General features: G+C 40.3%; 1 protein-coding gene across 3 annotated transcripts in view; it reads right to left on the bottom strand.

Annotated features, from left to right (window-relative positions):
- Positions 1–27665, bottom strand: part of ARHGEF28 (Rho guanine nucleotide exchange factor 28) — a 313224-nt gene that overhangs the window by 246233 nt on the left and 39326 nt on the right. For all 3 annotated transcript variants that reach the window (XM_021939454.2, XM_009208611.4, XM_021939453.2), the window contains exon 2: positions 5251–5294. In XM_021939454.2, coding sequence (XP_021795146.2) covers positions 5251–5283 — 33 coding nt within the window. In that variant the 5' untranslated portion in view covers positions 5284–5294. The remainder of the gene's footprint in view (positions 1–5250; positions 5295–27665) is intronic.

Below are 27665 nucleotides of genomic sequence, written 5' to 3'. Positions count from 1 at the left end.
TTATCTACTTTCTCATGGCAATGTGAAATTTAAAAATAAAAACAAAATAGAAATATCTTTATAATTTCCAGTACAGAACTTTCAAGCTCCCAAGTGGTGTCAACTGAAGAATTTTAAGCCAGAAAAATAGACACCTTAGGTTGATTCCATTGATTCTAATTTACAGTTTTCCAGGTTTTTGCACTTCTCATTAGCTTCACCACCACAACTCTTTTTCTAGCTTAAAATAAACCTCCTAATACTATTGTACCATTCAGTCTAAAAACTAAGCATAGACTTCAAACCAGACTGCCGGCCTCTGTATTTCATTTGTTTTTGTTTGTTTGTTTGTTTGTTTTGGTTCATTTTGCTTTCTTTTTTTTTCTCCTTGGAATAAACAGGCTAGCCTTCCAGTGCTGCTCCTTCAGTTTCCTTTCAAGCACGAATGCAGGAAGCTGCTTAGAGACTAAAAATTGGATTTGCAATGCTCATATATATCCCTAAGTTCCACGAAGTGATATTATAAAGCTCTTGGCTGCCAGTCTTGCCAACTCCTGCTTCTTCTCTGATCTTAGTACAGTGTTTCTCTTTTTCTGCAACTGCAACTCAGAGAACTGCCACGGATTCTTTTAAAAATTAGACTAAAGCTGGCCATGGTGGCATATGCCTGTAGTCCCAGCTACTGGGGAGGCTAAGGCAGGAGGCTTGCCAGGGCCCAGGTGGTCGAGGGTGCAGTGAGCTAAGATCGTGCCAGTGCACTCCAGCCTGCACAACAGTGAGGCCCCATCTCAAAATAAATTTTAAAAAATAAATAAATAAAATAAAATTTTCACTGAATCTGTGGCTGAGTTCAGGAATATTACTGTATCTCCCAGAAGAAGAGAATCTCCTTCTTAAAAACGAGCAAACAGAAATGAGCCAAAAAAAATTCTCCAGCACAAGAGACAGAGCCAAAGACTGCACCTCCTTCTGAAACAGATTCCTGAAAGGTATAGAAAAAAATAATAATTCTTCCGTGTGCTCATAATAAAATGTAAAAGATTATCTCTATAAAACTATGTGCGCATAAAATGGCCAAGATTTGACAATGCTACATAAAAACTAAAAGTGCTGGAATCAAAAATTGTGCTGGCAAGCACAAAAAAACAACTTGATGCTACTGAAAACTTAAGTGGAAAACAAAGATAAAAACATTCTTGGCTGGGCGCGGTGGCTCATGCCTGTAATCCCAGCAGTTTGGGAGGCCGACATGGGTGGATCACAAGGTCAAGAGATTGAGGTCATCCTGGCTAACATGGTGAAACCCTGTCTCTACTAAAAATACAAAAAAATTAGCCAGGAGTGGTGGTGGGCCCCTGTAGTTCCAGCTACTCAGGAGGCTGAGGCAGGAGAATCACCTGAACCCGAGAGGCTGAGGTTGCAGTGAGCCAAGATCGTGCCACTGCACTCCAGCCTGGAGACAGAGCAAGACTCCGTCTCAAAAAAAATTCTTCCAGAATGCAACCCTCCTTTCTCCCCAAAAAGAAAAAAAAAAAAATCCAATCTTTGGATATTAGTTGTTCTATCTAGAAGGGGAAAACAATAGTGGAAGAAACAATCTTTAAAAAGAAAAATCGAAAGTGTTCTTCGTCAATCCAAGCAAAATGCATGGGGAATTTAAGAAAATATTTACATCTGTAGATTTTCTATAGGTATAAAGATGTCTATCATCTTCAGGAAAGATTCTCTATAGTGACCCGACAAATAGAGACAAAGAAGCATTTTAGCCATAAAAATGTTATAAGAATTCCATCAAAACAGGTTATAAGCAAAGAAATAAAAAATCATCTGTAAGACCCATCTGAATGAGGTGCCCTTTTTCGAGAGGTGGGTAGAAATTGGGGAATAATTTCAATCAATTCTTTTCCTTCCTGATTATTGTTCCACTTATGTAATCTAATTGTCCTCGAGGTAAATCTTATTAATTTATATATTTTTTAAAGTCTATTGTAATTAGATTTTTCTAGGGCATTAACATACAATTATGCATAGTGTTATTCTATAATTTTAATACAGCCTCCCAATATGTAATGGACTCTTCACAATTTCCAGTGGAGAGGGTATCTTTATTATACACTTGCCAGAGTTATTTTAATTTGTTTTTCCAAAAGAAATAGTCAAAATAACTAAGTAGGATTACTAGAAGTACATACATTAAAGTCTCCAAAATTAAGAGATGCAATAAATCACAATCAAATGAGAAAACACAGTATCAACTAAATAAATGTCAAAAGAACCCTTGCTAAAATTCAACACAGATACAGATAAAACTCTGGAAAAATCTGTATCAAAATGTCAACAGAGCTTATCATTCATCATGGGATTAAATATGAGGTTTTAATTTTTTCTTTTTGCTGTGTCTCTTTCTAACATCTTACAATAAATATATATAAATAAGAAAAAATATTAAGGGTTTATGAACCAAAATATAGTAAACTAAGAGAAACTAGAAGTGAATATTTATCAAACCTCTGAAGACAGAAGGGCAGAGAGCAGTTTCTTCCCCAAAATACAGAAACAAATTGTAGGAGAGTTTTGAGTCTGCTGTGTCTGCACAACACTACTCATTTGGTAGATTTTGGTTTAAGACTTGTTTTCATTATAGCATATCTCTACTGACCTCTTACTGGATGAGGCCAGGTGGCTAGATTGGCTTAAGTCAGTTTGCAATAATATTGACCAAAAATGTTAAATTAAATTAAAAAAAGGTATACACTCTACCATATGTAGTAAGAGTTACGTTAAATATATTTCATATATTTTATCTAAGATATCATTATTTATAACATACATTTAATATTCTACTAGAAAAGAAAAATTGTCAATTAGGATATAATTTTTAATTACCTAGAATTTTATATTTATCAAAAGATCTTTTCTAAATTAATCTATACATAGATTTTTATCATGTAACATGCTGTTATTTCCATGTCTTGGCCGGGCGTGGTGGCTCACCCCTGTAATCCCAGCACTTTGGGAGGCTGAGGCGGGTGGATCACGAGGTCAAGAGATCGAGACCATCCTGGCCAACATGCTGAAACCCTGTCTCTACTGAAAATACAAAAATTAGCCAGGCGTGATGGCACGCACCTGTAGTCCCAGCTATTCGGGAGGCTGAGGCAGGAGAATTGCTTGAATCTGGGAGGCAGACGTTGCCAATGAGAGTGAGACTCCATCCCAAAAAAAAGAAAAAAAAAAAATTCCATGTCTTTCTAGTTACATAGTAACTTTGCCTTATAAAAGAAAAAAAAAATTCCATGTCTTTCTAGTTACATAGTAACTTTGCCTTATAATGCTAGATCATGGTGAAGTCATTTTGAAAGCAATTAACTTATGTAGTACCAGCAAGGTATATAAACTGAAATGAAATGAAACCCTGTGACCAAGGTAACACACGTGTAGGCAATGACATCTGCCAGGAAGCACAGCGAATGTAAGAGCATCTCAATTTTAGAGATGTTAAAATGAGAAAAAAAAATTACACCTTAAAATTCATAAAATATATCAGTATTTTAATATAATAACATTATCCATAGGGGGTGAGATTATGACATTTTCTTAACACTTTCCTGTGCTTTTCATTTTACTCTAATCAGCATTTTTTTTAATAACTAGAAAAACTTGTTTTTGTTTTTATTTGGTTCATTTAAATCTCTTCTCTTCTTGGGCAATGTGTATTAGTTTTTCCCCAAATCTGGTCACAATCTAGTAACTCTATGTTCAAAACAGCTACATGAGGAGGTTGGTCAGCTACAAGGCTTCTATCATGATTAGGCTTGTGGATTTGTCTGTTTTGAGGTAGGGAAGGAGGGTGGAATGAGTAAGGAATAGGAAGGCACACACAGAAAAAACAACAGTAAGATTTGGGAGTACTCTACAATTTAGCCTCAGACCAGCCTTTTTTTTTTTTTTTTTTTTTTTTACCTTTAATCATGGCTGGGCCAAACCCTACTGTCTACAGGCACATTTTATGGCCTGAAAATCACAACCTAGAGAGAGTACTAGAGATCACTGGACAACCCAAGGGGCAACTTTTCTACTATTCTGGAATCAATTTGGTTCATGACTCTGTCTTCCTCCAGAGAAGTATGTGTGGTGTGTTGAAGGGAGTGAGGGTGAGTGAGTAGGAACTTGGCTGGGTAATGAAGTGTAGGAAGTAGAAGAATCTATTCTCATCAATTGAGGATTCTGATTAAATTTGTTCCAATTCTGACCAGGTATGGTGGCTCACACCTGTAATCCCAACACTTTGGGAGGCTGAGTCATTTGGATCACGAGGTCAGGAGATCAAGACCATCTTGGCCAACATGGTGAAATCCTATCTCTACTAAAATACAAAAAAATTAGCCAGGCGTCGTGGTGCATGCCTGTAATCCCAGCTACTTGGGAGGCTGAGGCAGGGGAATCGCTTGAACCTGGGAGGCAGAGGTTGCAGTGAGCCAAGATCCCACCATTGCACTCCAGCCTGGCAACAGAGCAAGACTCTGTCTCAAAACAAAACAAAACAAAACAAAACCGTTTCAATTCCTTGAAATTTTGTTCTAAACCCTGGTTTCCTCACACATTCAGGCTCACCTGCCCAGGTCCGCCCCACACCAACACAGTTCCCTTCCAACAAAGGAAGTTTTGTTTGAAATCAGAAGGAAGGAGGAGAGATGAGCCCATCTGCCATTTTCTGTGTGAGGAAACAATCTGTTCACTTCCCTGTTAACCCGAGGAGTTGTTCTCAGAATGGCATCTTCCTGGGCCTAGACGGCACATCTAACTGCAAATCTCATTGGGCATTCCTGTCCCCCAGTGCCAACTCCCACTTCTGTTTATGTCCCAGCACTTTTCGTTTGAATTCTTATTTCGTACTTTTAGCTGACACAATTATCACGAAATCTTCCCCTCAAAAAGACACACAGAGAAGTTACTGACTATTATCAGGATATAGTCATAAAATAATATGTTCACACACTACTTATATGAGTGAAGTGAGTGTTTCTGAGTCCAGAAATTACACAGTTAAAAAAAATACTGAGGGAAATATAAAAACCAGACTTTAAAATAGGAGCCAACCAGTTTTAAAAGGCTCCATGCAAATACTTGAACTAGACAGTAATGCTCAGTGTGTTGTTTTTAAAAAGCCTTAACTCAATAGCAAGAAAAACATTTCTTCCCACTTCAGTCACATGGTTTGGAGTTAAGAAAGGGCCCCTTGGACCTGAAGCCCAGTGCTTAGCAACTTACGTAAAGAGGTGCTTCGCTGCAGCTCAACTCCATGGCTTTCGCATCTGCAATGAAAATAGTAAACAAGAGCAGTTATTGCAGGAGGCCCCATGGAACCCACCAGGTGAGCTCTCCCTGTCCTGCCTGCAGTTATCAACATTGTGGAGGGAGGAGCAAACTCATTAGATAGGAAAACTGCAGAGACAAAATATAAAAGAATGAAGGACTAATATGCTATCTAAATAACATATCCTCTCGAGAACACAATATGATGGCCTCTCAAAAAATTACACATAGAATTACCATATGACTTAGCAATTCTACTTCCAGGTATATACCCAAAGAATTGAAAGCAGGGACTCAAACAAATTTTTATACCTATGTTCATAGCAGCATTATTCACAATAGCCAAAAGATAGGGAAAAAACCAAATGTCCACTGACAGATGGATACTCAAAATGTGGTATACACATGCAATGGAATATTATTCAACCTTAAAAAGAAACAAAATTCTAATACGTGTTATAACATGAATGAGCCTTAAAGACACTACGCTAAGTAAAATAAGCCAATCACAAAAGGACAAATACTGTATGATTTGACTTAAATGAGGTATCTAGATAGTCAAACTCATAGAAAAAGAAAGTAGAATAGAGATTACCAGAAGCTGGACGTTGGGGAGAATGGAGAGTTATTTAATGTCTATAGAGTTTCAGTTTGGAAAGACAAAGAAGTTCTGGAGATGGCTGGTGGGGGTGATGGTTGCACAACAATGTGAATGTACCTAGTTCCACTGAGTTGTACCTGAAAAAATGGTTCAAATGGTAAGTCTTGTATATATTATCAAAATAAAAAATCATAGTAATTATAGTACATGTCGTGTCTACATGAAGCAAAATAATTTGAATTTGAAAAAATATATATCCCACCATCTTATTATTTTATATTAGTTTCCACACATATAGAAACCCTGTGACCCCAGACACTATCCCATAGACTTATTTCAGAAAGCCAAGAAAGGTCAACATAAGCATGTTGAAAGTTTCACCTGTGTTCATCGCTTGGCTCACAGGTAATTCCAAAGTCAGAGTCCACTTTTGGCCAGGTGAGGCAGAACAGCACAGTGACAAGATAGTTCTATTGCCTCCCTTACACAGAGGGCCAGAGAGTTCAGCTGCATGATTGCATGGGTAGGATGCAGCCCACTGTCAAGCTAACCAACCTCTCTGCCAGGCGTGTGCACCTGGATCTGCTTCTGGGTGTGCCTGCCCCTTTAAAATAGCACAGATGGATGGATAAACAAAATGTGGTGTGTACATACAGTGGAATGTTATTCAGCCTTAAGAAGGAATATAATTCCAACAAATGCTACAACTGGACAAGCCTTGACAACATTACCCTAAGTGAAATAACTCAGACAGAAAGGACAAATACTATATGATGCCAGTTATATGAGGTACCTAGAGTAATCAAACATGAGTTTGACATGAGAAGCAGAAAAAAAATGATTGATAGTTGCCGGGGTGGGGCACACAGGAGTGTATTGTTTATTGGATATGGACTTTCAGTTTTGCATAGATGAAAGTGTTCTGGAGATGCACAATGGTAATGGTTTCACAGCAATGCGAATATACTTACCACTACTGGCCTGTGTTAAAAATGGTTAAGATGGTAATTTTTATGTTGTCTATTTTGCCACAATTAAAAATTTTAAAGTAAACAAATAGCACTTAGAAACTTGTTTCCTACTTAGAAAAAACAAAAAAACCCAGCATCACTCACTGAACACCAACTGTGGGCCAGGTATTACACAAAGATAATACAGACATGCCTTCTGGGTCTGCCAGAAAGTGGTCCAGCCTTCAAGGAGTTCCAAGCTGAACAAAAGAGAATGAAAGATTGGGAGACAGGGAGGAGCAGGTTGCATGAGAATTCTAAATGGGGCAGACAGGGAGACTCACTTGTCCCTGCACCCTTGCCTCCCTCCCACTGCACACCTGAGGCCTGGGTTCTGCTCCTTAGGCCAAGCCTGGCTCTGCAACCTCTGCCTCCCAGGTTCAGGCGATTCTTATGCCTTAGCCTCCCAAGTGGCTGGCATTACAAGTGTGCACCACCATGCCCAGCCTCAGCCCTGCTGTAGTAATTTAGGGGCTTCTCTTAAGAATGAATTGTGGGGCTGGGCACAGTGGCTCACACCTGTAATCCCAGCACTTTGGGAGGCTGAGGTGGGTGGATCACCTGAGGTCAGGAGTTCAAGACCAGCCTGACCAACATGGTGAAACCCCATATCTACTAAAACACAAAAATTAGCTGGGCATGGTGGCAGGCACCAGTAATCTCAGCTACTCTGGAGGCTGAGGCAGAAGAATCACTTGAACCTAGGAGGCAGAGGTTGCAATGAGCTGAGATTGTGCCATTGTACTCCAGCCTGGGCAATAAGAGTGAAACTTCATCTCAAAAAAAAAAAAAAAGAATGAATTGTGACATTTAGTACAGTAATCCCCAAAGGATACACTTGGCAAGAAAGCGAATATGAAAAGTTCTATTTTTAGGTATTTTTTATAAAACAATTTAAGTTTTACTAATACTTCATATACACACTGGTGATAGCACCCTCCTAGGTCCCAAGACATGTTTCCTGAGATCTCTTGAGAGATGACTGAGGGTCCTACAAGGCAGAGGGTTTGACAACAGGGCCCTTCTCAGCCCTCAATTTTATTTAAAATATCATGTCCTGTGGCAGTTTATGTGGACCCACTTAAATGGGTTTATAGATTATAATAATCCATTTATTATTGTTACTATTTGAAACAGTATCACTCTGTCATCCAGGCTGGAATGCAGCCGTACAATCATAGTTCACTGTAACCTTGATATCCTGGGCTCAAGAGATCCTCCTGCTTCAGGCTCCCACATGGTTAAGATGATAGGTGTGCTAACTTGTATTTTTTTTTTTTTTTTTTTTTTTTTGTAGAGATAGGGTCTTGCTACATTGTTTAGGTGGTCTCAAACCCCTGGCCTCAAGTGATCCTCCTGCCTTGGCCTCCCACAGTGCTGGGATTACAGAAAATAATCAATTTTTTTTTTTTTTTTTTTTTTTTAGAGTCTCGCTCTATTGCCCAGGCTAGAGTACAGTGGCATGATCTCGGCTCACTGCAAACTCTGCCTCCCAGGTTCAACCAATTATTGTGCCTTAGCCTAGCAAATAGCTGGCATTACAGGCATGCACCACCATGCCCAGCTAATTTTTGTATTTTTTAGGAGAGATGAGGTTTCACTATGTTGGCCAGGATTGTCTCCAACTCCTGACCTCAAGTGATCTGCCTGCCTCAGCTTCCCAAAGTTCTAGGGTTACAGGTGTGAGCCACCATGCCCAGCCTATATTCATCAATTTTTAATGAAACTAACTTTACAAACCAGAGTGTGAGAAACTTCAAATTAAAGATAATACTAACAAGAATATGAAAGAACTGAGACTCCTATTCCGAATATAAATTGTTCACCAGCCACCCATAAAATAAAAATAATGGCCAACCCAGGAACATCAATAAGCTGATCCCTCCAAAATTCTAAATTATCAAGAAGGCATTTAAAAAATTAATTTATATCCACTAGCACATACTATGATCCTCATCTTAAATGTCTGCTGCACTTCAATATATTAGCAATTTGTCATCTATGTTTATAGTCATGCCTTATACAATTCCAGTCTTTCACAAAATTTGCTTAACTTGACGATAAAATTAGAAGATCCTTGGCCGGGCGCAGTGGCTCATGCCTGTAATCCCAGCACTTTGGGAGGCTGAGGCGGGCGGATCACGAGGTCAGGAGATCGAGACCATCCTGGCTAACACGGTGAAACCCCATCTCTACTAAAAATACAAAAAACTAGCCGGGCGTGGTGGTGGGCGCCTGTAGTCCCAGTTACTGGGGAGGTTGAGGCAGGAGAATGGCGTGAATCCGGGAGGCGGAGCTTGCAGTGAGCCGAGATCTCACCACTGCACTCCAGCCTGGGCGACAAAGCAAGACTCCAACTCAAAAAAAAAAAAAAAAAGATCCTTATGGATTTTTGTACATAATCCTAGTACTTTGGGATTTCCACTTAATAGCCCCCTCAAAAAAATGCATTAGTATAGGAAATGTGGTAGCTTAAAAAAAAATTTTTTTAAAAAAAAGCAGAAATAGCAAACACTTGGAACCAACCCAAATGTCCATCAATGATAGACTGGATTAAGAAAAGGTGGCACATATACACCATGAAATACTATATAGCCATAAAAAAGGATGAGTTCATGTCCTTTGTAGGGACATGGATGAAGCTGGAAACCATTCTGAGCAAACTATCACAAGGACAGAAAACCAAACACCGCATGTTCTCACTCATAGGTGGGAATTGAACAATGAGAACACCAGGACACAGGAAGGGGAACATCACAAACCAGGGCCTATTGTGGGGTGGGGGGAGTGGGGAGGGATAGCATTAGGAGATATACCTAATGTAAATGAGGTGCAGCACAGCAACATGGCACATGTATACGTATGTAACAAACATGCACATAGTGCACATGTACCCTAGAACTTAAAGTATAATTAAAAAAAAAAAAAGAGAGAGAGAAAATAGCTGAGATAATACAGAGAAATAAAGCAGCAAACTAAAATGTATTCCTTGGCCAGGCTCAGTGGTTCATGCCTATAATCCCAGCACTTTGGGAGGCTGAGGCAGGTGGATTGCTTGAGCCCAGGAGTTTGAGACCAGCCTGGGCAACATGACGACACTCCATCTCTAAAGACAAAAAAGATAAAATGCATTTCTTTATGAGTAAAACTATGGAAGACTGTTGAATATTTTAAAAAACAAGTCTATCAGAGCAAATTCGATTGTGCAAGTTTGCTGTACACTTAGAAAAAAGTACAGATGTTTTCCACAACTCAACTTGTGTGGCATTTGCTAGATTTTATCTGATAATAAAATATACTCAAATTTTTTTTAATTTTTATTTTTATTTCAATAGGTTTTTGGAGAAACACGTGGTGTCCGGTTACATAGATAAGTTCTTTATCTGAGGTGATTTCTGAGATTTGGGTACACCCATCACCCGAGCAGTGTACACTGTACCCAATGTGTAGTCTTTTATCCCTCACTCCCCTCCCATCCAAAACCCATCATTTTAAGTGAGAATATGGAGACATATTCTGAAGAGTGAAATACTTTTTTTTTTGAGATGGCATCTCATTCTGTTACCCAGGCTGGAATACAGTGGCTCAATCTTGGCTCACTGCAAGCTCTGCCTCCCAGGTTCAAGTGATTCTCCTGCCTCAGCCTCCTGAGTAGCTGTGACTACAGATACCCACCACAATGCCCAGCTAATTTTTGTATTATTAGTAGAGATGGGGTTTCACCATGTTGGCCAGGCTGGTCTTGAACTCCTGACCTAAGGTGATCCACCCATTTTGGCCTCCCAAAGTGCTGGGATTACAGGTGTGAGCCACGGTGCCCAGCTGTGAATTGCTTTTTTAATAAAAAATAGTGTTCTATCAAAAACTGTTCAAGTACAACTACTGGTAAGGCAGCTGCTCTTATAAGTAGTTTAAAAAACACCACACATGAGATTCATTCACTTTGTCATTCATGAGCAAGGTACTGCAACAAAGAACTTGAAGCCAAAAGCACAAAATGTTCTATGGGACATTAATCAATCAACATGGTTAATTTTGTGGAAATAAGAAATCCAATGTGGTCAAATCTTTGCAGTGTATGTAATGAGATAGGAAGTAACCATAAAAATCTATACTACATTGAGATGTGCTGGTTATATTGTGGCAAAGTACTTTAAAAAGTTGTCAAACTTAAACATGTACTACATAATTTTCTCTTACAAAAATAGAAGTGTTATAAACCTACTGGTTTTTCAAACAATTAGCCTGTTCCTTCAAGAAAAAAGTAATTTTCTTTTTCTTTTTTTGACCTCCCATTTCAGAAAAAAAAAGTGATATTTTAATAAGTGAAAGAGAAAATGTATTTCAAAACAAACAGATTATAGATAGTACATGGCACAGTAAGAACTTTTTTTTTTTTTTTTTTTGAGACAGAGTCTCACTCTGTGGCCCAGGCTGGAGTACAGTGGCGCAATCTTGGCTCACTGCAACCTCTACCTCCTGGGTTCAAATGATTCTCCTGCCTCAGCCTCCCAAGTGGCTGGGATTACAGCTGTATGCCACCACACCCAGCTAATTTTTGTATTTTTAGTAGAGACAGGATTTCACCATGTTGGCCAGGCTAGTCTCGAACTCCTGACCTCAAGTGATCTGCTTGCCTTGGCCTCCCAAAGTGCTGGGATTACAGGCGTAAGCCACCATGCCCAGCCAGTAAGAACATTTTGAAAGAGTATCTGTCCATGTCTCCATTGATTTTGTTGCCAAAAAAAAAAAAAAATCATTTAAAGTTTGTTACCCACAAAAGCCCTCACACGGCATTCTGTAAATTTTTGGAGAAATATATTTCTAGCTTTTTTTTTAAATCTTCCAAAGGGAACATGTCATGGAGTTTGAGATCAGCCTGGGCAACATAGCAAGACCCTGTCTCTACAAAAATAATTTTGAAATTAGCCAGGCATGGTGGTGCATGCCTGTAGTCCTAGCTACTCAGGAGTCTGAGGCAGGAGGATCTCTCAAACCCAGGAGTTGCAGGCTACAGTGAGGTATGATCATGCCACTGCACCACTGCCCTTCAGTCTGAGCAACAGAGCAAGACCCTGTCCCCAGTCAAAAAACAAATATATATATATACATTGTTACAGTAATATGATTTATATGTTTTATAAATGATTTATAAATAAATACATTAAATAGAATACATGCTAATCCCCCCCCCTTTTTTTTTTAAATGGATAAGGGTACATTTTGAAGATCTGCCCCCAAAAGTGAGCCTTTTTCCCTAGTTGTCAAGCTATAAGTATTTTTCCCAGCAGTTTTCCTTCAGGCTTTGTAGAATGAGGCATGGCCTGTGGCGTGTAGCAAGTTCACGGGAGCCCATGTAGTTGTGTATTTACACAGTGAGAAGGCAGGCTACAGTGGACTACAGTGCAAAGTCCAACATCACACAGTTTCACGAAGGACCCAGATGCCAACGCTTCGCACTTTTCAGTCAGGAAGAAACCAGCTGCATCAAAGGCCTCCCTCAAATTTGGATTATACTATGATCTCAGCAAGAGGTGAAATGTCAAGGGCTAGACAATGTTATTTACATTTCACTTTATATCCAATAACTTGTATTTCATTATTCATTTCTCTACCATTTGCCATTTTTCAATACTGAAATTTAAAAACCATTTGAACAGCAATTAATTTTGTTTTTCAGAGCAAACACTTTTCACTCCTTGAAAAAAAATAAAGTCCCCATAGTTCTCACCCTCAGTCCTAATCCTTCTAAAAGCCCTATAGAATTTCCCAGGTTAATTGTAGAAAAAAATATGCTACAGCAAATATATACTCAATAAAACCATGAAACTTCAAACTGAAATATATTTTAAAATTTTATATTCTCATTTGGATTTTCTCCAAGTTAATTCCTCTTTCACAGTAGAGCACTGAGTTCTGTGCTCACTTGCAGAGTCACGTGGCTAAACCATGCTATGCCTCCTTTCACACCAAGTTTGATAATAAAACAAGTTTGTATTTGCTAGGCAAGTTACAACTGCTTAAGTCCTTGATGTGGTGTCACTTTTCACTATATAAATGCCACCCTCTATATTTCCTTTTATCTGTGAAAGTCTGAGTTCTTCATCTGCAATTACCAAGTTTCTCATAGTCAAGTACTTAAAAAAATTGTACCACATTTTCCAGAAATGTTTCTTGGGACATTAAAAAAAACCAAAGTATTTCCAAACATTTGCTGGCAGACACCAGGGAATGACTTGGGGCCTTATTACACATCCAGAATTTTTAAGTTTGTTCCCCAAGTGGGGAAGCTCTTATAAAAAGAACATTAAGATACAGTATTATAGACTTATGAGGAATACATAATATCCAAATATCTTTTATTGCTTAACTCTAAAAAAAAGTATTAGACTATTTTAAACAGGCTAAAAATGTTTTTAATAAAAGAAGAAAGTAAATATAACATTTACACAGAAAAATATCAATTCTTGACTTTATGAAATTCTGAATTTCTCACATTTTTGCATCTAAATAAAATATTCTAAGGCAGAATGAATACAAAACCTATGACTTTAATTTTGTCTTTGAATATGTCAATAAACATTGGTTTGTGTGCCTTTTACAAAACTAATTAACAGGTAATACTCAGGCACCTTGCTCAATATTCTACAAATATCATCTCAGATGATCCTTTTAGCAGCCTTGAAAGGAATATATAGGAAATCCTTGTTACTTAACTATTCCTTTCCAAGTCCCTGTCATTACAAGGTTATATGAAGAAGCCAATGCTATCTACACATAAAAATACTCAAAAAGTGAACTGAACACTTATATTATAAAATAAAGCTTACACAAGCAACTGCCTCCCTGTTCATTCTCTATTCCCCTCCCTCTACTCCACTGAATGCTGGCATCTATTCTCTAATCATTCCATACTTAGAGAGAACAAATTTTGTGTATATTGTTTGTTTGCATTGGTCTTGGTGTTGTTACTGAATGGTGTAAACAAAAGACAAATCAACTTACAATACATTTAGAACATTTTTTAAAGCATGACATTTTTAATAAAGAATAGTATCATGAGAACTGCTGAAATTACATATGAAGCTATTATTCAATGAGAATTTAACTTGATAAGCTTGCCACATGCCATTGGCCATGCCTAATTCTACAAACCCTGAAGGAAAACTATTGGGAAAAATACTTGCAGCTTGACAACTAGAGAAAAAGGCTCACTTTTTAGGTGCAGATTTTCAAAATGTACCCTTACCAAGTTAAATGAGCCCTTATCAAGTTAAATGAGAATGTGGCAGAGACCCATTAACAACTTAAAAAGAAAATCATGATAAGACAAAGGTTTCAAAGGTAACAGTGTCCATATTAAAGGAATAAGAGCACGTCCCCACTCCTTGAGAAAATGGAAGAAGTTTTTGGGTATTTCTAATAAAAATGACCCTCATAATCATACTTTGAAAATCAAATGTGAGGCCTGGTGTGGTGGCTCATGCCTGTAATCCCAGTACTTTGGGAGGCTGAGGTGGGTGGATCACCTGAGGTCAGGAGTTCAAGACCAGCCTGGTCAACATGGCAAAACCCCATCGCTACTAAAATAATACAAAAAATTAGTTGGATGTGGTGGCAGGTGCCTGTAATCCCAGCTACTCGGAAGGCTGAGGCAGGAGAATCACTTGAACCCAGGAGGCAGAGGTTGCAGTGAGCCAAGATCGTGCCATTGCACTCCAACCTGGGCAACAAGAGCAAAACTCTGTATTAAAAAAAAAAAAACCAATTAGCCTGGTGTGGTGGTGAGCGCCTGTAATCGCAGTGACTTGGGAGGCTGAGGCAGGAGAATAACTTGAACCCAGGAGAATGAAATTGCAGTGAACCGAGATCACACCATTGCACTCCAGCCTGGGCGACAAGAGCAAAACTCTGTCTCAAAAAAAAAAAAAAAAGAAAGAAAGAAAGAAAGAAAGAAAGAAAGAAAAGAAAAGAAAAGAAAATCAAATGTGACAGTGTAGATTGTATGTATGGTGTAGAGTCAATCAGTTTGATCAGAAATTTCATACCCCCCTCCTTAATTAATCATATACTACACACACACACACACACACACACACACACAAACACACACACGGTTCATGTTCTGTTCATTCCTAGAATTACCACAAAATTGAAAAATATAATTTGCATGAGACTACATAGTTAGAAAACGGCAGAGCTGGTGTTCAAATGCAGCCTGCTCCAGAGCTTGTACCGCTCACCATGATCTTATGTTCCTTTTTAACCAAGGAATTAAAACACAAACTTTACAAATATGCTTATTTTCATACTTTATTTTCATTTTCAGAAAATGGAGGCCGGGCACGGTGGCTCAAGCCTGTAATTCCAGCACTTTGGGAGGCCGAGATGGGCGGATCACGAGGTCAGGAGATCGAGACCATCCTGGCTAACACGGTGAAACCCTGTCTCTACTAAAAATACAAAAAATTAGCCGGGCGAGGTGGCGGGCGCCTGTAGTCCCAGCTACTCGGGAGGCTGAGGCAGGAGAATGGCGTGAACCCGGGAGGCGGAGCTTGCAGTGAGCTGAGATCCAGCCACTGCACTCCAGCCTGGGCGACAGAGTGAGACTCCGTCTCAAAAAAAAAAGAAAATGGAACTTTAGGCAAATCTTTTTTCCATCACTGCTTCCTATGAAATGTTGGTCCCCGTTTTAAGGAGATTCACATAAAGGGACTTTCCCTGTGACCCACTCAGTAGAAAAAAAAAAAAAACCAGTTTCTTCTACTGTACTCTCACAACATGCTTCAGCAGGGGGATGGGGAATATTCTGGCTTGTTGAAGCAAACAAGCAATTCTGCAGCAGACAGGAGCTGGGTGTCCTCCAGTTCCCACACTACCTGGAGATAGCATCAGATCCCACAGGCTGAGGGCTCAGTCCCACAAGACTGTCCCGCATTTCTGATGCCAATGCAAGTCCCAGGTGTTTCACCTGTGCTCTGACCAGCTGGCTACAAATCAGGCATCTCACAACCCCCTCCCTGGGTTTGACTAATTTGCTAGTGTGGCTCTCAGAACTTAGGGAAACACTTACATGTACTGGTTTATTATAAAGGATATTACAAAGAATACAGACGAAGAGATGCATACATAGGGTGAAGCATGTGGAAAAGGGCAAGGGGCTTCCCTGCCCTCCCCTGGGTGCACCACCCTCCAGGAACCTCCACATGTTCAGCTATCCAGTAGTTCCAAGAACCCAGTCTTTTTGGGTTTCCAAGGAAGCTTCATTATGTAAGCATGAGTGATTACATCATTGGCCATTTGTGATCAGTTTAGCCTTCAGCCCCCTCTTCTCCCCAGAGGTTGGGGGGTGGAGCAGAATATCCCAATCCTCTAATCTTCCCTTAGTCTTTCCTGTGACCAGTGCCTATCCTGAAACTACCTAGGGGCTTCCAGCCACCAGTCACCTCATTAGCATACAAAAATACATCATTTGGGAGATTCTAAGGATTTTAGGCATTGTTGCCAGGAAACAGGAGAAAGAATGAAGTCAAAATACTGTGTACATTTCACAATATCATACCTGCTATCTTCAGATAAGGGGACCTCACATGTTCCTGTCCTCACTTTACATATGAGGAAAAGCTCAGCAAAGTTGTGGCACTTGACTGAGGTCCAGCAGCTAGAAATGGCTTAGTAGATGTAAAACCAGCCTGTCTGATCCCATCCCATGTTCTCTGTAGCCTCAGCATAAAGTCCTTTTGTAACATACAACTGGTCTGAAAGCCAGTGATTTGCCTGGCTAAAAGGCAGCAAAACTTCACAGTTAGGAATACAGGCTTGGGAACAAGCTGCATTGAATCTCAGCTATGGTAGTTTTGTTTTTATTTTTTGTTTTTTATTTTTTTATTTTTTGGGGGGAGGGGGACGGAGTCTATCTAGCTCTGTCGCCCAGGCTGCAGTGCAGTGGCCCGATCTCAGCTCACTGCAAGCTCCGCCTCCGGGGTTCACGCCATTCTCCTACCTCAGCCTCCCGAGTAGCTGGGACTACAGGCGTCCTCCACCGCGCCCGGCTAATTTTTTCTTTCTTTGTATTTTTAGTAGAGACGGGGTTTCACTGTGCTCTGGATCTCCTGACCTCGTGATCTGCCCGCCTCGGCCTCCCAAAGTGCTGGGATTACAGGCATGAGCCACCGCGCCAGGCCTTGTTTTTATTTTGAAACAGGGTCTCACTCTGTCACCTAGGCTGGAGAGCAGTGGCACAATCAAGGCTCACTGTAGCCTTGACCTCCCCAGTTCAAGTGATCCTCCCCAACCTCAGCCCTCTGAGTAGCTGGAACTGCAGGAGCACACCACCACACCCACTTTTTTTTTTTTTTTTTTAAGAGATGGAATGTCACTATGTTGCCCAGGCTGGTCTTGAACTCCTGAGATCAAGCAATCCTCCCACCTCAGCCTCCCAGTGTTGGGATTACAGACGTGAGCCACTGCCCTGGCTTACTTTAGGTTCACTATTTTACTTTCCTTGGCCAGTTCCTCATCTGTCAAGTAGAACTAATCATAATACCTCCCCCAAAGACTGTTGTGAGGATTAAGACATTTGACAGGGTAAAAAGAGAAAAAACTAGTGTCTACCAGAAACACTAAATGCTAGTTGCAACTATTAATTATTATTACTACATGTTAAGTATATAAAAGGATTTTTTAAGACTTTGAATATTTATTTCAAATAAAATCACTCAGAATCTCTAAATATTAAACTGACCAAAATGACTCAGCAGTAATTGGTAGTTGGGGTCAGGAGGGTCTGAAATAGCCCTACCCAGCTCAGCCTAAACCTGATGGTCCAGAGGAACCTCCAGGGATAAGGAATTCCAAATACATTGTACCACACAAATGTAAGACATAAAGCTCCACAGAATTTTATTTGATTTTATGGAGCTGAATGGTCCCCCTACAGTTTGAAAATTCAAAGGGCAGAGCAACAACTATTGAGGCAATTCTATTTGCCATGTTAATTTGAAACTTTCTGCATTTGGAAGGAAATGCTGACTCACAGTTCCTTATACTAACCTAGGAATGTAGGCTTATAATTGCATTTCACAACTGTTATACTAACTGGAAAAGAACAGTAAACTACTGGGAGATAAGGCCAAGTCTAAGTAAAAACCTTCAATGCCAGCACAATGGAAATGGGTAGGGAGAGAGCATTTGAAATAAACCTATTATTGAGCACACAACGGTGTCTATAGACCTGTTTCAGACTAGAGTTATCTACCTGAGCTATGCAGGTCTAAGAAGCTTTAAGTGGAAGGGTTGAATTATTTGGTAAACTCAGTGGGGAGATGTCTGAAGATTAGAAAGGAAACAACATAGTAACTATTCACTAAGATCTCATTAATTCAAACTAATGGTGGTGATGGGGATAGGGAGGAAGAAGCAGAGCCAGTCAGTCTGAAATTGTGCAGCCTAATGTTTATAAAGTACAAAGAGGAGCACGAGCTAGCTGCTAACAAAATGTTCCGCCAAACCTGTCACACTCACTTGTATTTCGCAGGATATATTTGCACACACACAAAGTGATTAAGCCCTTTAAAAGCTTTTTCTAAATCTATCAGACATCCCCTTTACAATCTTACTTACGCTATTAGTCTGTTTAATGTATTGTTCATGTCAACGCAAAGCTCAATCATCACTCAAGCATCATGGGCAAGATATGACCTACCAAGGTATCAATTGCCTCATTAGCAATAAATTTCTAAAGTATGTCTTTCATGTCCAAATCCCAATGTACTGTCACTTACTATGTGCAAAGCACTATGCAGGCCATCTAGGGAAGGATATTAAAATATATAGAATGCTGACTGTATCATTGATGAGCTCAAAATCTAGTTGGGATGATAAGATCTACATTCATGAGAAGCTAGAGGATGCAAGCAGGAAGACCACTGGACTGGCAGAACATGATAATGTCAGGCAAGAATGAACAGAGAAAGAAGTTCTCTAAATGGAAAGTCGGGGTTCAGTATGAAGACAGATATGGACACATGTTATCTTTAGGAAACACAAAGGAGTTTGAGGGGTTGAAGCAACAGGTTTATGAACCAGAGAGAGCAAACATCATCAGCCTCCTACGTTTATACATAATCCATCCCTAAAACACACATACTACATTTGTGACAAAAAATGAATAGACTCATAGGGGCCAGGAGTCCTTCTGCCAGAGATCTAGCAATAACACTGTTAATTACACATTTCCTTTTAGCCAGAATTTTCAACAACATATATTCTAGCTTTTCCTACATGTGCTTTACTTTTGCTCTCCCCTCACAATGAAATATATTATCAAGTTCTTTGGGAGGCCAAGGCGGGTGGATCACCTGAGGTCAGGAGTTCGAGACCAGCCTGACCAACATAGTGAAACCCCATCTCTACTAAAAATACAAAAATTAGCTGGGCGTGGTGGCAGGCGCCTGTAATCCCAGCTACTCTGGAGGCTGAGGCAGGAGAATCACTTGAAACTGGGAGGTGGAAGTTGCAGTGAGCTGAGATTGTGCCACTGCACTCCAGCCTGGGTAACAGAGAGAGATTCCATCTCAAATAAATAAATAAAATATATATAATCAAGTTCAGTGAAAACCCAGCTGATACTGACAATTCTCTGCTTGGGCACACCTAAGTATCTCTGTATTGTTTCTCACAACTGCATGTAATCATATCAAATTTATCAGATCCATGCTTCTTCAATATCTCATTTCTATTTCTTTATTTTCCCCTCATTGTTATAAAGGTAGAGCAAGAAAAATAATAAATCACATAGACAAGAGTCATGCTGCTAAAACTGAACTGGTAGGTACAAAAGCCCAAAAGTTCATTCATTTGCTGATGCCTAAAAGTCTGAGTTCAATATGAAAAGATTTCTTCTTGCGGAGTAGCTCTTCAATCTACAAATGTTTAAAGTAGCAATCTGGCAATGCCTCCCAGAGAAGTAAAGGAATGTATCACTGTGAAAAGAACACTTGAGTCAGGTCCTAGATAAAGCCTGGCTAAGAAACTTGCTCTTATTTTGTAAGCTACAGGGTTTTTTACTTTTTACTTCGATGAGTGAGGGTAACTGTCCCTGGAGTCTCACGTGGGATTGCTGGAAATTAATGCAACACTAATTAAGCCATGAGTTCATAACATATGGTCCATCAACAAACTTTATAGAGGCCATGAATTCCATGAAATTAGATGCAAATTATTGTGTGCATGTACATTTTTCTGTCAGTATTTTATAGTTTTCATCAGATTCTCAAGGGCCCATTAGACCTGAAAAAAAAAGGCTAAGAATGTTTCTTTTAAACCATGCCAGACATCAAAATTTCTGCTCTGTGAAAGCCCATGTAAGGAGGATGAAAAGACACGCTCCAGAGTGGGAGAAAATATTTGCAAACCACATATCCATCAAAAGGCTAGTAAGCAAAATATATAAAGAACTCTCAAACAATGCAATTAGAAAATGGACAAAAGACATGGACAGACATTTCACTAAAAAGGAGATACAGATGGCAAATGAACATGTTCAACATCATTAGCCATTGGGGAAATGGAAATTAAAACCGCAATGAGATATCAATGCATATCATTTAAAATGGCTAACACACACACAAAAAAATAGTGCCATCACCAAATGCTATAGCAGATGTGGAAAAACTGGATCACTCATACATTGCTGGTAGAGACACAAAACAATGAAGCCACTCTGGAAAGCAGTTTAGCAGTTTCTTAAAAACCGAACATGCAACTGCCACCAGAAACTGTGCAAAAGGGCATTTTCCCCTTGGAGAAATAAAATGTGTTCACACAAAAACCTGTACATGATTGCTCATAGCAGCCTTATTTGTAATAGCCAAAAATTAGAATCAGCCCAAATGTCTTTCAACAGGTTAAACTTCAGTATTACAGATAACAGAGACCAGAGCAATGTATACTACATATCAATAAAAGGGAGCAAACTATTGATACATACGAGAACATGGATGAAACTTCAGGAAATTATGCTGAGTGATAAAAGTCAATCCCAAAGGTTACAATCTGTATAATTCCATGTATATAATATTTTTAAATGAAAAAATTTACAGATATGGAAGACAGATTAGCGGATGCCAAAGGTTAGACACCACACTGGAGGAACGGAGGTGGCTCTAACTATAAAAGGGTAACAGGAGGGATCCGTGTGGTTTTGGAACTGTTCAGTATCTTGCCTGTGGTTGTAGACACATGAACTTACACAAAAGACAAAATGGTATTGAAATTTTAAAACACACATACTAAAATATAAGTAAAACTGGCCTAGCACCATGGCTCATGCCTGTAATCCCAGCACTGTAGGAGACCAAGGTGGGTGGATCACTTGAAGTCAGGAGTTCAAGACCAGCCTGCCCAACATGGCAAAACCCCGTCTCTACTAAAACTACAAAAATTAGCTGGGTGTGGTGGTGCATGCCTGTAATCCCAGCTACTCTGGAGGCTGAGTCACCAGAAATGCTTGAATCTGGGAGGCAGAGGTTGCAGCTAGTGGAAATTGTGCCACTGCACTCCAGCCTGGATGACAGAGTTAGATTCTGTCTCTAAATAAATAAATAAAGTAAAACTTAGTAAACGTGAATTAGATGGATAAAATGTGTCAATGTCTATACTGGTTGTTATGTTAAGACTACAACAAGTCTGAATATAGCTTTATAAAATGTTTCCAATGTGGGAACTGGGCAGAGTATACAAAGTATCTCTATTGTTTCTTACAACTGATAACATGTGTCAATGTCTAGATTGGTTGTTATATTGAGACTACAAGTCTGAATATGGCTTTATAAAATGTTTCCATTGGGGGAACTTGGCAGAGTATACGAAGTATCTCTACTGCTTCTTACAACTGCATGTGGGTCTACAATTATGTCAATAAAAATTTCAATTAAAAAGCACTTTGGGAGGCCGAGGCAGGCGGGGATCACGAGGTCAGGAGATCGAGACCATCCTGGCTAACACAGGGTGAAACCCCTGTCTCTACTAAAATACAAAGAAAATTAGCGAGGTGGGGCGGTAGCCTGTAGTCCCAGCCTCAGGAGGCTGAGGCAGGAGAATGGCGTGAACCAGGCGGAGCTGCAGTGAGCCGAGATCGCGCCACTGCACTCCAACCTGGGGCACAGAGCAAGACTCCGTCTCAAAAAAAAAAAAAATTATGCTAGGCGAGTGGTGGCTCAAGCCTGTAATCCCAGCACTTTGGGAGGCCGAGGCAGATTGGATCCACTTGAGGTCAGAGATCAAGACCATCCTGGCGAACATGGTGAAACCCGTCTCTACTAAAAAAAATAAAAACTAGCGAGGTGAGATGGCGAGCCTGTAGTCCCAGCTACTCGGGAGGCTGAGGCAGGAGAATGGCGTGAACCCGGGGCCGGAGCTTGCAGTGAGCTGAGATCTAGCCACTGCACTCCAGCCTGAAGCTGACAGAGCAGACTTCAGATCTCAAAAAAAAAAAAAAAAAAAAAAAAATTATGCTAGAATGTATGCCTCCTATTAGTTTTTTCTCCCTTGTGGTGGCTACTATAGGTGGTGTTTTCTTTTTTAGTATTATTATTTACATTTTCCAATGAGTTTGCTACTACTGAAAACATTTTTAGAATTTATTTCACAGCTAAAGTTTTATTTTCATGAGACTAACCCAAAGACTGCTGAATAGACTGAAGAGACAAAAAAAGTAGAAGCAGAAAGAGTAGTTGTGGAGACACAGGCACACAAAAAGTCTTCCTGCTACTCAGAAGGGTTTCCAAGTAAGAGTCCTCAGAAGTTAATAAATCTAACTACTCAGAGACAACACCACCTCTCTCTTTTGTCTGCATTTTCAGGCAGCCTGTTCATAGGGCTATGACCACTTTCAGGACTATTGAGAAAAACGTATATGGGTGGTTACTGTGGTTCAAATGTGTTCCCCAAAAAGCATGGGTTGGAAACTTAGTCCCCATGCAACAGTATTGACAAGTGGAAACTTTAAGAGGTCTCTGCCCTTGTGAATGGATTAATGTGGTTATTGGATGAGTGGTTTTGTTATCATGAGAGTGGGTTTGTTATAAAAGTGGTTTGCCCCCCTCTTGCTCTGTCATGTTATCTTGCCCTTCCAGCTTCCACCATGGGATAGTGTGGCAAGAAGGCCCTAAGCAGATGTGGTCCCCCAGTCTTGGACTTCCCAGCCTCCAGAGCCATAAGCCAAATACATTTATTTTCCTTATAAATTACCCAGTCTGCGTTATTCTGCTACAGCAGCATGAAACAGACTAAGACAGGAAATTGATACTGAGAAGGAGGACTGACCATAACAAACACCCGAAAATAAAGCAGCTTTGAAACTAGGTAATGGGTGGAGGCTGAAAGAATTTGGAGGGGCAAGCTAGAAAAAGCCTAGATTGCCATAAGTGGAGCATTCAAGGCAATGCTGGTGAGGGCTCAGAAGAAGACAAAAGCTGTATGGAAAGCATAAATCTTCTTAGGGATTCCTTAAGCACCATGATCAGAATGTGGTAGAAATATGAATGGTAAAGGCCATTCTGATGAGGTTTCAGACAGAAATGAGGAACAAGATATTAAAAACTGGAGTAAATGCCATCCTCGTTATAAAGTTGCAAAGAACTTGTCAAATTTATGTCCATGTCTTAGGACTTTGTGGAAGGCAGAATCTAATATAAATGAACTAGGATATCTGTCACAAGAAATATCTAAGCAGCATAATATTCAAAGTGCTGCATAATATTCAAGCAGCATAATATTCCTTTGGCCACTTATAATAAAATGAGAGAAGGCAAATTATTTTTAAATGAAATTTATGATTGAAAGGAACACACAACAAAAAGGTTTGGGAAACTCTCAGCCCAGCCACGTAAAGAAGAGAAAAGCTGTCCAGGAAAGAATACCAAAGGTGTGGCCAATCAACTGTTTGCTGAGAGATTAATATGGATAGAAGCAAGCCAGAGTCTATTCATCAAGACGATGGGAGAATGGCCCTGATGGCACTTTGGAGATTACTGTTGTCACCCTCTTTCATCACAGGTCCAGAGTGCCAAGGCCGGGGAGAAGGAAATATGTCAAAAGAAAGGCCCAGGGCATCCTTGGGAACTTGGGGCTAGTTTCCCAGTGTTGCTCTCAAGTCTCTTCTCTCCATATTCTATGGCAGCACTCCTTAGTTATACCAGGAATGGCTCAAGGGCCTCAAGTGTGGCTCAGGCCACAACTTCAGGAAGTATGTAAACTAAAAATAAAATTCTAAGTCCCCCAACTGACTGAACAGATCATCTCTTGGCAAAGGGGACCCCAGAGTAACCTTGAAAACTGAATTATTGGCCACAATAGGATGGAGGCTCAGACACATCTCTTGTTACAACCACTCCCTAGCTAACCACAATGAAGTTTTCTTTCCTCAAGGCTTTACAGCTCTTTCAAAAGACTCCACCACTGATATCAACCAACTACCTGATGCTGCCCCTCCTTTTTTGCCTAAGAGACTACCCACCATGGAGTGGTTCTGACCAGTCTACAGAGAATGCACAGTAAGGATTTCTGTGTCCTCTGCTTCAGCATTTGAGGTCAGAGGACCAAAAACTCTACCCTCGGATTATGCTAAGGCTGCCAGTTTTTGAACATGGGACCCATGAAGGGACATGAAGCTCAACTGTGCATGCTCATGTTTCTCCTTTCCTAAATATTCATAACTTCTCCTGTAGCTTACTGAATATATATATATTCAGCCACCTTGCTCAGCGAACATTTTTGGTTTTTGTCCCTCAAAGTGTTTGTTTTGGAGCTTCTGGCAGGAGGCTACCCTTCCCAGTCTGTCAGAATGGCCACTCTGCTGGCTGCAACCCTTTATGAGAAATAAAGTTCTCCACTTCAAATTTATGAACCTCATCATTCTTCAGTTGACAGGTGCAGGCAGCAAATCTTAGCAGCATCCACATGGTGTTAATTACGCAGGAGTGCAGAATGCAGAAGCTGTGGGGCCATGGCAGAATCCACCTACATGTCAAAGGACACTTGGGACAGGCTGGGAACCAACACACAGACTTGTCATAGGAATGGAGCCACCACAGAGAGCCTCCACTAGGGTAATTCCGAGTACAGTCATGACAGTGAGGCAACCCCTGAGACCCCAGAACTGTAGGGTCACCAGCTTGCAACTCCAGCCTGGGAAAGCTGCAGACACAAGCCTCCAACCTGTGAGAGCTGCTGGGTTGAGTGAGCCCAGAATGCTATAGGGCAGGGCTTCCTAAGACCTTGGAGGTCCAACCCCATCCCCGTGCGCCAAAGGTGTGGGACATGGAATCAAAGATTATCCTCTAGCTTTAAGACGTAATGTTGCTTTTCCTAATGGGTTTTAGACTTACTCAGGAGCAGGCCCCCGTTTTGTCTTGCCTCCTTTTCCCTCTTGGAAAGGGAATGTCTATCCTATACCTGTCCCATCATTATATTTTGGAAGTACATATTCTTTTGATTTCACAGGCTTGCAACTGGAAGGAATTTGCCTCAGGGTAAATCATGCCTTGAATCTTACCGATTTCTGATTTATATGACAGTTTGTACTTTGAACTTCTGAGTTGATGCTGGAATGAGTTAAGATTTTGAGACTATTGGGATAAAATGAATGTATTTTACATTGTGAGAAGAACAGGAATTTGGGGGGTCCAGAGGCAGAATGCTATGGTTTGAATATGTCCTCCAGAAAAGCACCTGTTGGAAACTTAATCCCCAATGCAACAGTATTGAGAGGTGGGCCTTTAAGAGGTGATTAGGTCATGAGGACTCTGCCCTCATGAATGGATTAATGTCATTATCATGGGTGTGGGTTTATTATCATGAGAGGGTTTGTTATAAAAGGACGTTTGGCCCTCTCTTCCTCTCTCATGCTCTCTTGCCCTTCTGCCATGAGATGATTCAGCCGCACCAGCTAGAACTTCTTAGCCTCCAGAACCATGAACCAAATAAATTTATTTTCTGTATAAATTACCCCATCTGTGTTATTCCATTAGAGCAGCACAAAACAGACTAAGACAAAAACAAATTAGCCAGGTGTGATAAGAGGTGCCTGTAGTCCCAACTACTTGGGAGACTGAGGTGGGAGGATCTCTTGAGCCCAGGAGTTTGAGGCTGCAGTGAGCTGTGATTGCACCACTGCACTCCAGCCTGGAAGCAAGAGCAAGACCCTGTCTCTAAAAAAATAAATAAATAGACTAAGGGAATGGTGGCAGGAGAGAAGGATGGGAACTTTTCCTGCACTTCAATGGTACGTTTTACGAAGTATTGTGAACTTCAAGCCAACAGTGGATTTTTAAGTGGGGAAGGGATGTGAGGCGAATTGTTTTTTAAGATCTTCTGGCAGAAGGTGAAGGATGGACTAGAAGGGGAGAAAGACCAAAGTCAAGGAAACTAAGTAAGAGACCACTGTGATCCTTTAGGCAAAGAACACTGAGAGGCTGAGTGAAAGCAATGTCAGAGGGAGAGGAAATAAATTCAAGAGATAATAGGAGACAAAATGGACAGGCCTTGGTGCTGAACTAGATGTAGTGGGAAACAAGAACTAGGGGGAATTAACATGACTCCTTGGTTCCTAGCATGGCAAACTAGGTGAATGGTGCCGTTGACCAAGGAGAAGCACATGAGAAGAAGAAAACAATGAAATGTGGTGACTTGTGTCTCGGAAGGGTTGAAAACACAGTTCTGAAGCTCCAGAAAGAGAAGTCTGGGTTGGAAAGAAAGATTTTTGATCTGACATAGTAGTTAAGGCCATTGGATATAAATGAGATAATCAAGGGAGTTGCTACTTGCAAGTCCAAAATGACTTATTTTCGAACAGAAACTTGGAGAACTCCAAGAGAAAACTAGAGGAAGAGGAGCTCACAAAAGACATCGAGAAAGAATAGTCTGAGAAACAACAATGAGAGCCGATATTTATTGAGCACTCTGTTATACGGGGCAATGTTCTGAGTGCTTCTTAGTTTATTTAATCTTTACAACCATAAGTAATACCTACTATTATTATCCCCATTTTACATATAAGGAAAGTGAGGCACAGGGAGGTTGAGCACCTTGCCCAAGGTCACACAACAACTAAGTGACAGAACCAGGATTCAAACCCAGACAAGGTTCAAATCCAGATCCCTCACTCCCAACCACCCAACTCCATTGTTAAGTTAGAAATGTAGAAGCGGCGTATGTGACAAAATCCAAGAAAGGAGACAGTTTCAATAAATAGATGGACAAGAAGGCAAATGTCAGGGTAAACGAAGCAAACCAACATTAAGAACTGAAAAGAACCCACTGGTTCCACGATTTGACAGGTTGCTGGCCCCTTGGCCACAGCCGTGTTGGTGGAAAAAGTAGCGTGACCTAGGCAGGTGGAGCAGTAAGGAGGGAAATGTGGGGATGACCAAGTTAAACAATCAGTGTTGTGAGAGTTCAGGAAAAGACAGGGCTTTCTGGCTGAAGTCATCAGAAAAGCCTGCACTGGGAAAAGGACTCATAAGTTGTGTCTTAAGACAGAAGAAGCAATTTGAGAACTGAAGATCAGATGGTCTCACTGGTGAAAGGTGAGTCAAAAAATTGCTATTGTGATTGAAATCTACCTCCACCCTAGGGCTCCTGTGACTTGCACAAATGTAACTACATATGCTGAGAACAAGAACTACAAATTTCTCTCCCATACAAAATAGAAGCTTGTGAGAGTCAGCATTTAAAATCCAAAGTTAAACCAAAAAAGA

Source organism: Papio anubis, chromosome 5 (assembly GCF_008728515.1).
Source record: "Papio anubis isolate 15944 chromosome 5, Panubis1.0, whole genome shotgun sequence".
Taxonomy (NCBI): Eukaryota; Metazoa; Chordata; class Mammalia; order Primates; family Cercopithecidae; genus Papio; species Papio anubis.
Note: the sequence above shows the minus strand (reverse complement) of the source record. Positions and strands in the feature narration are given on the sequence as shown.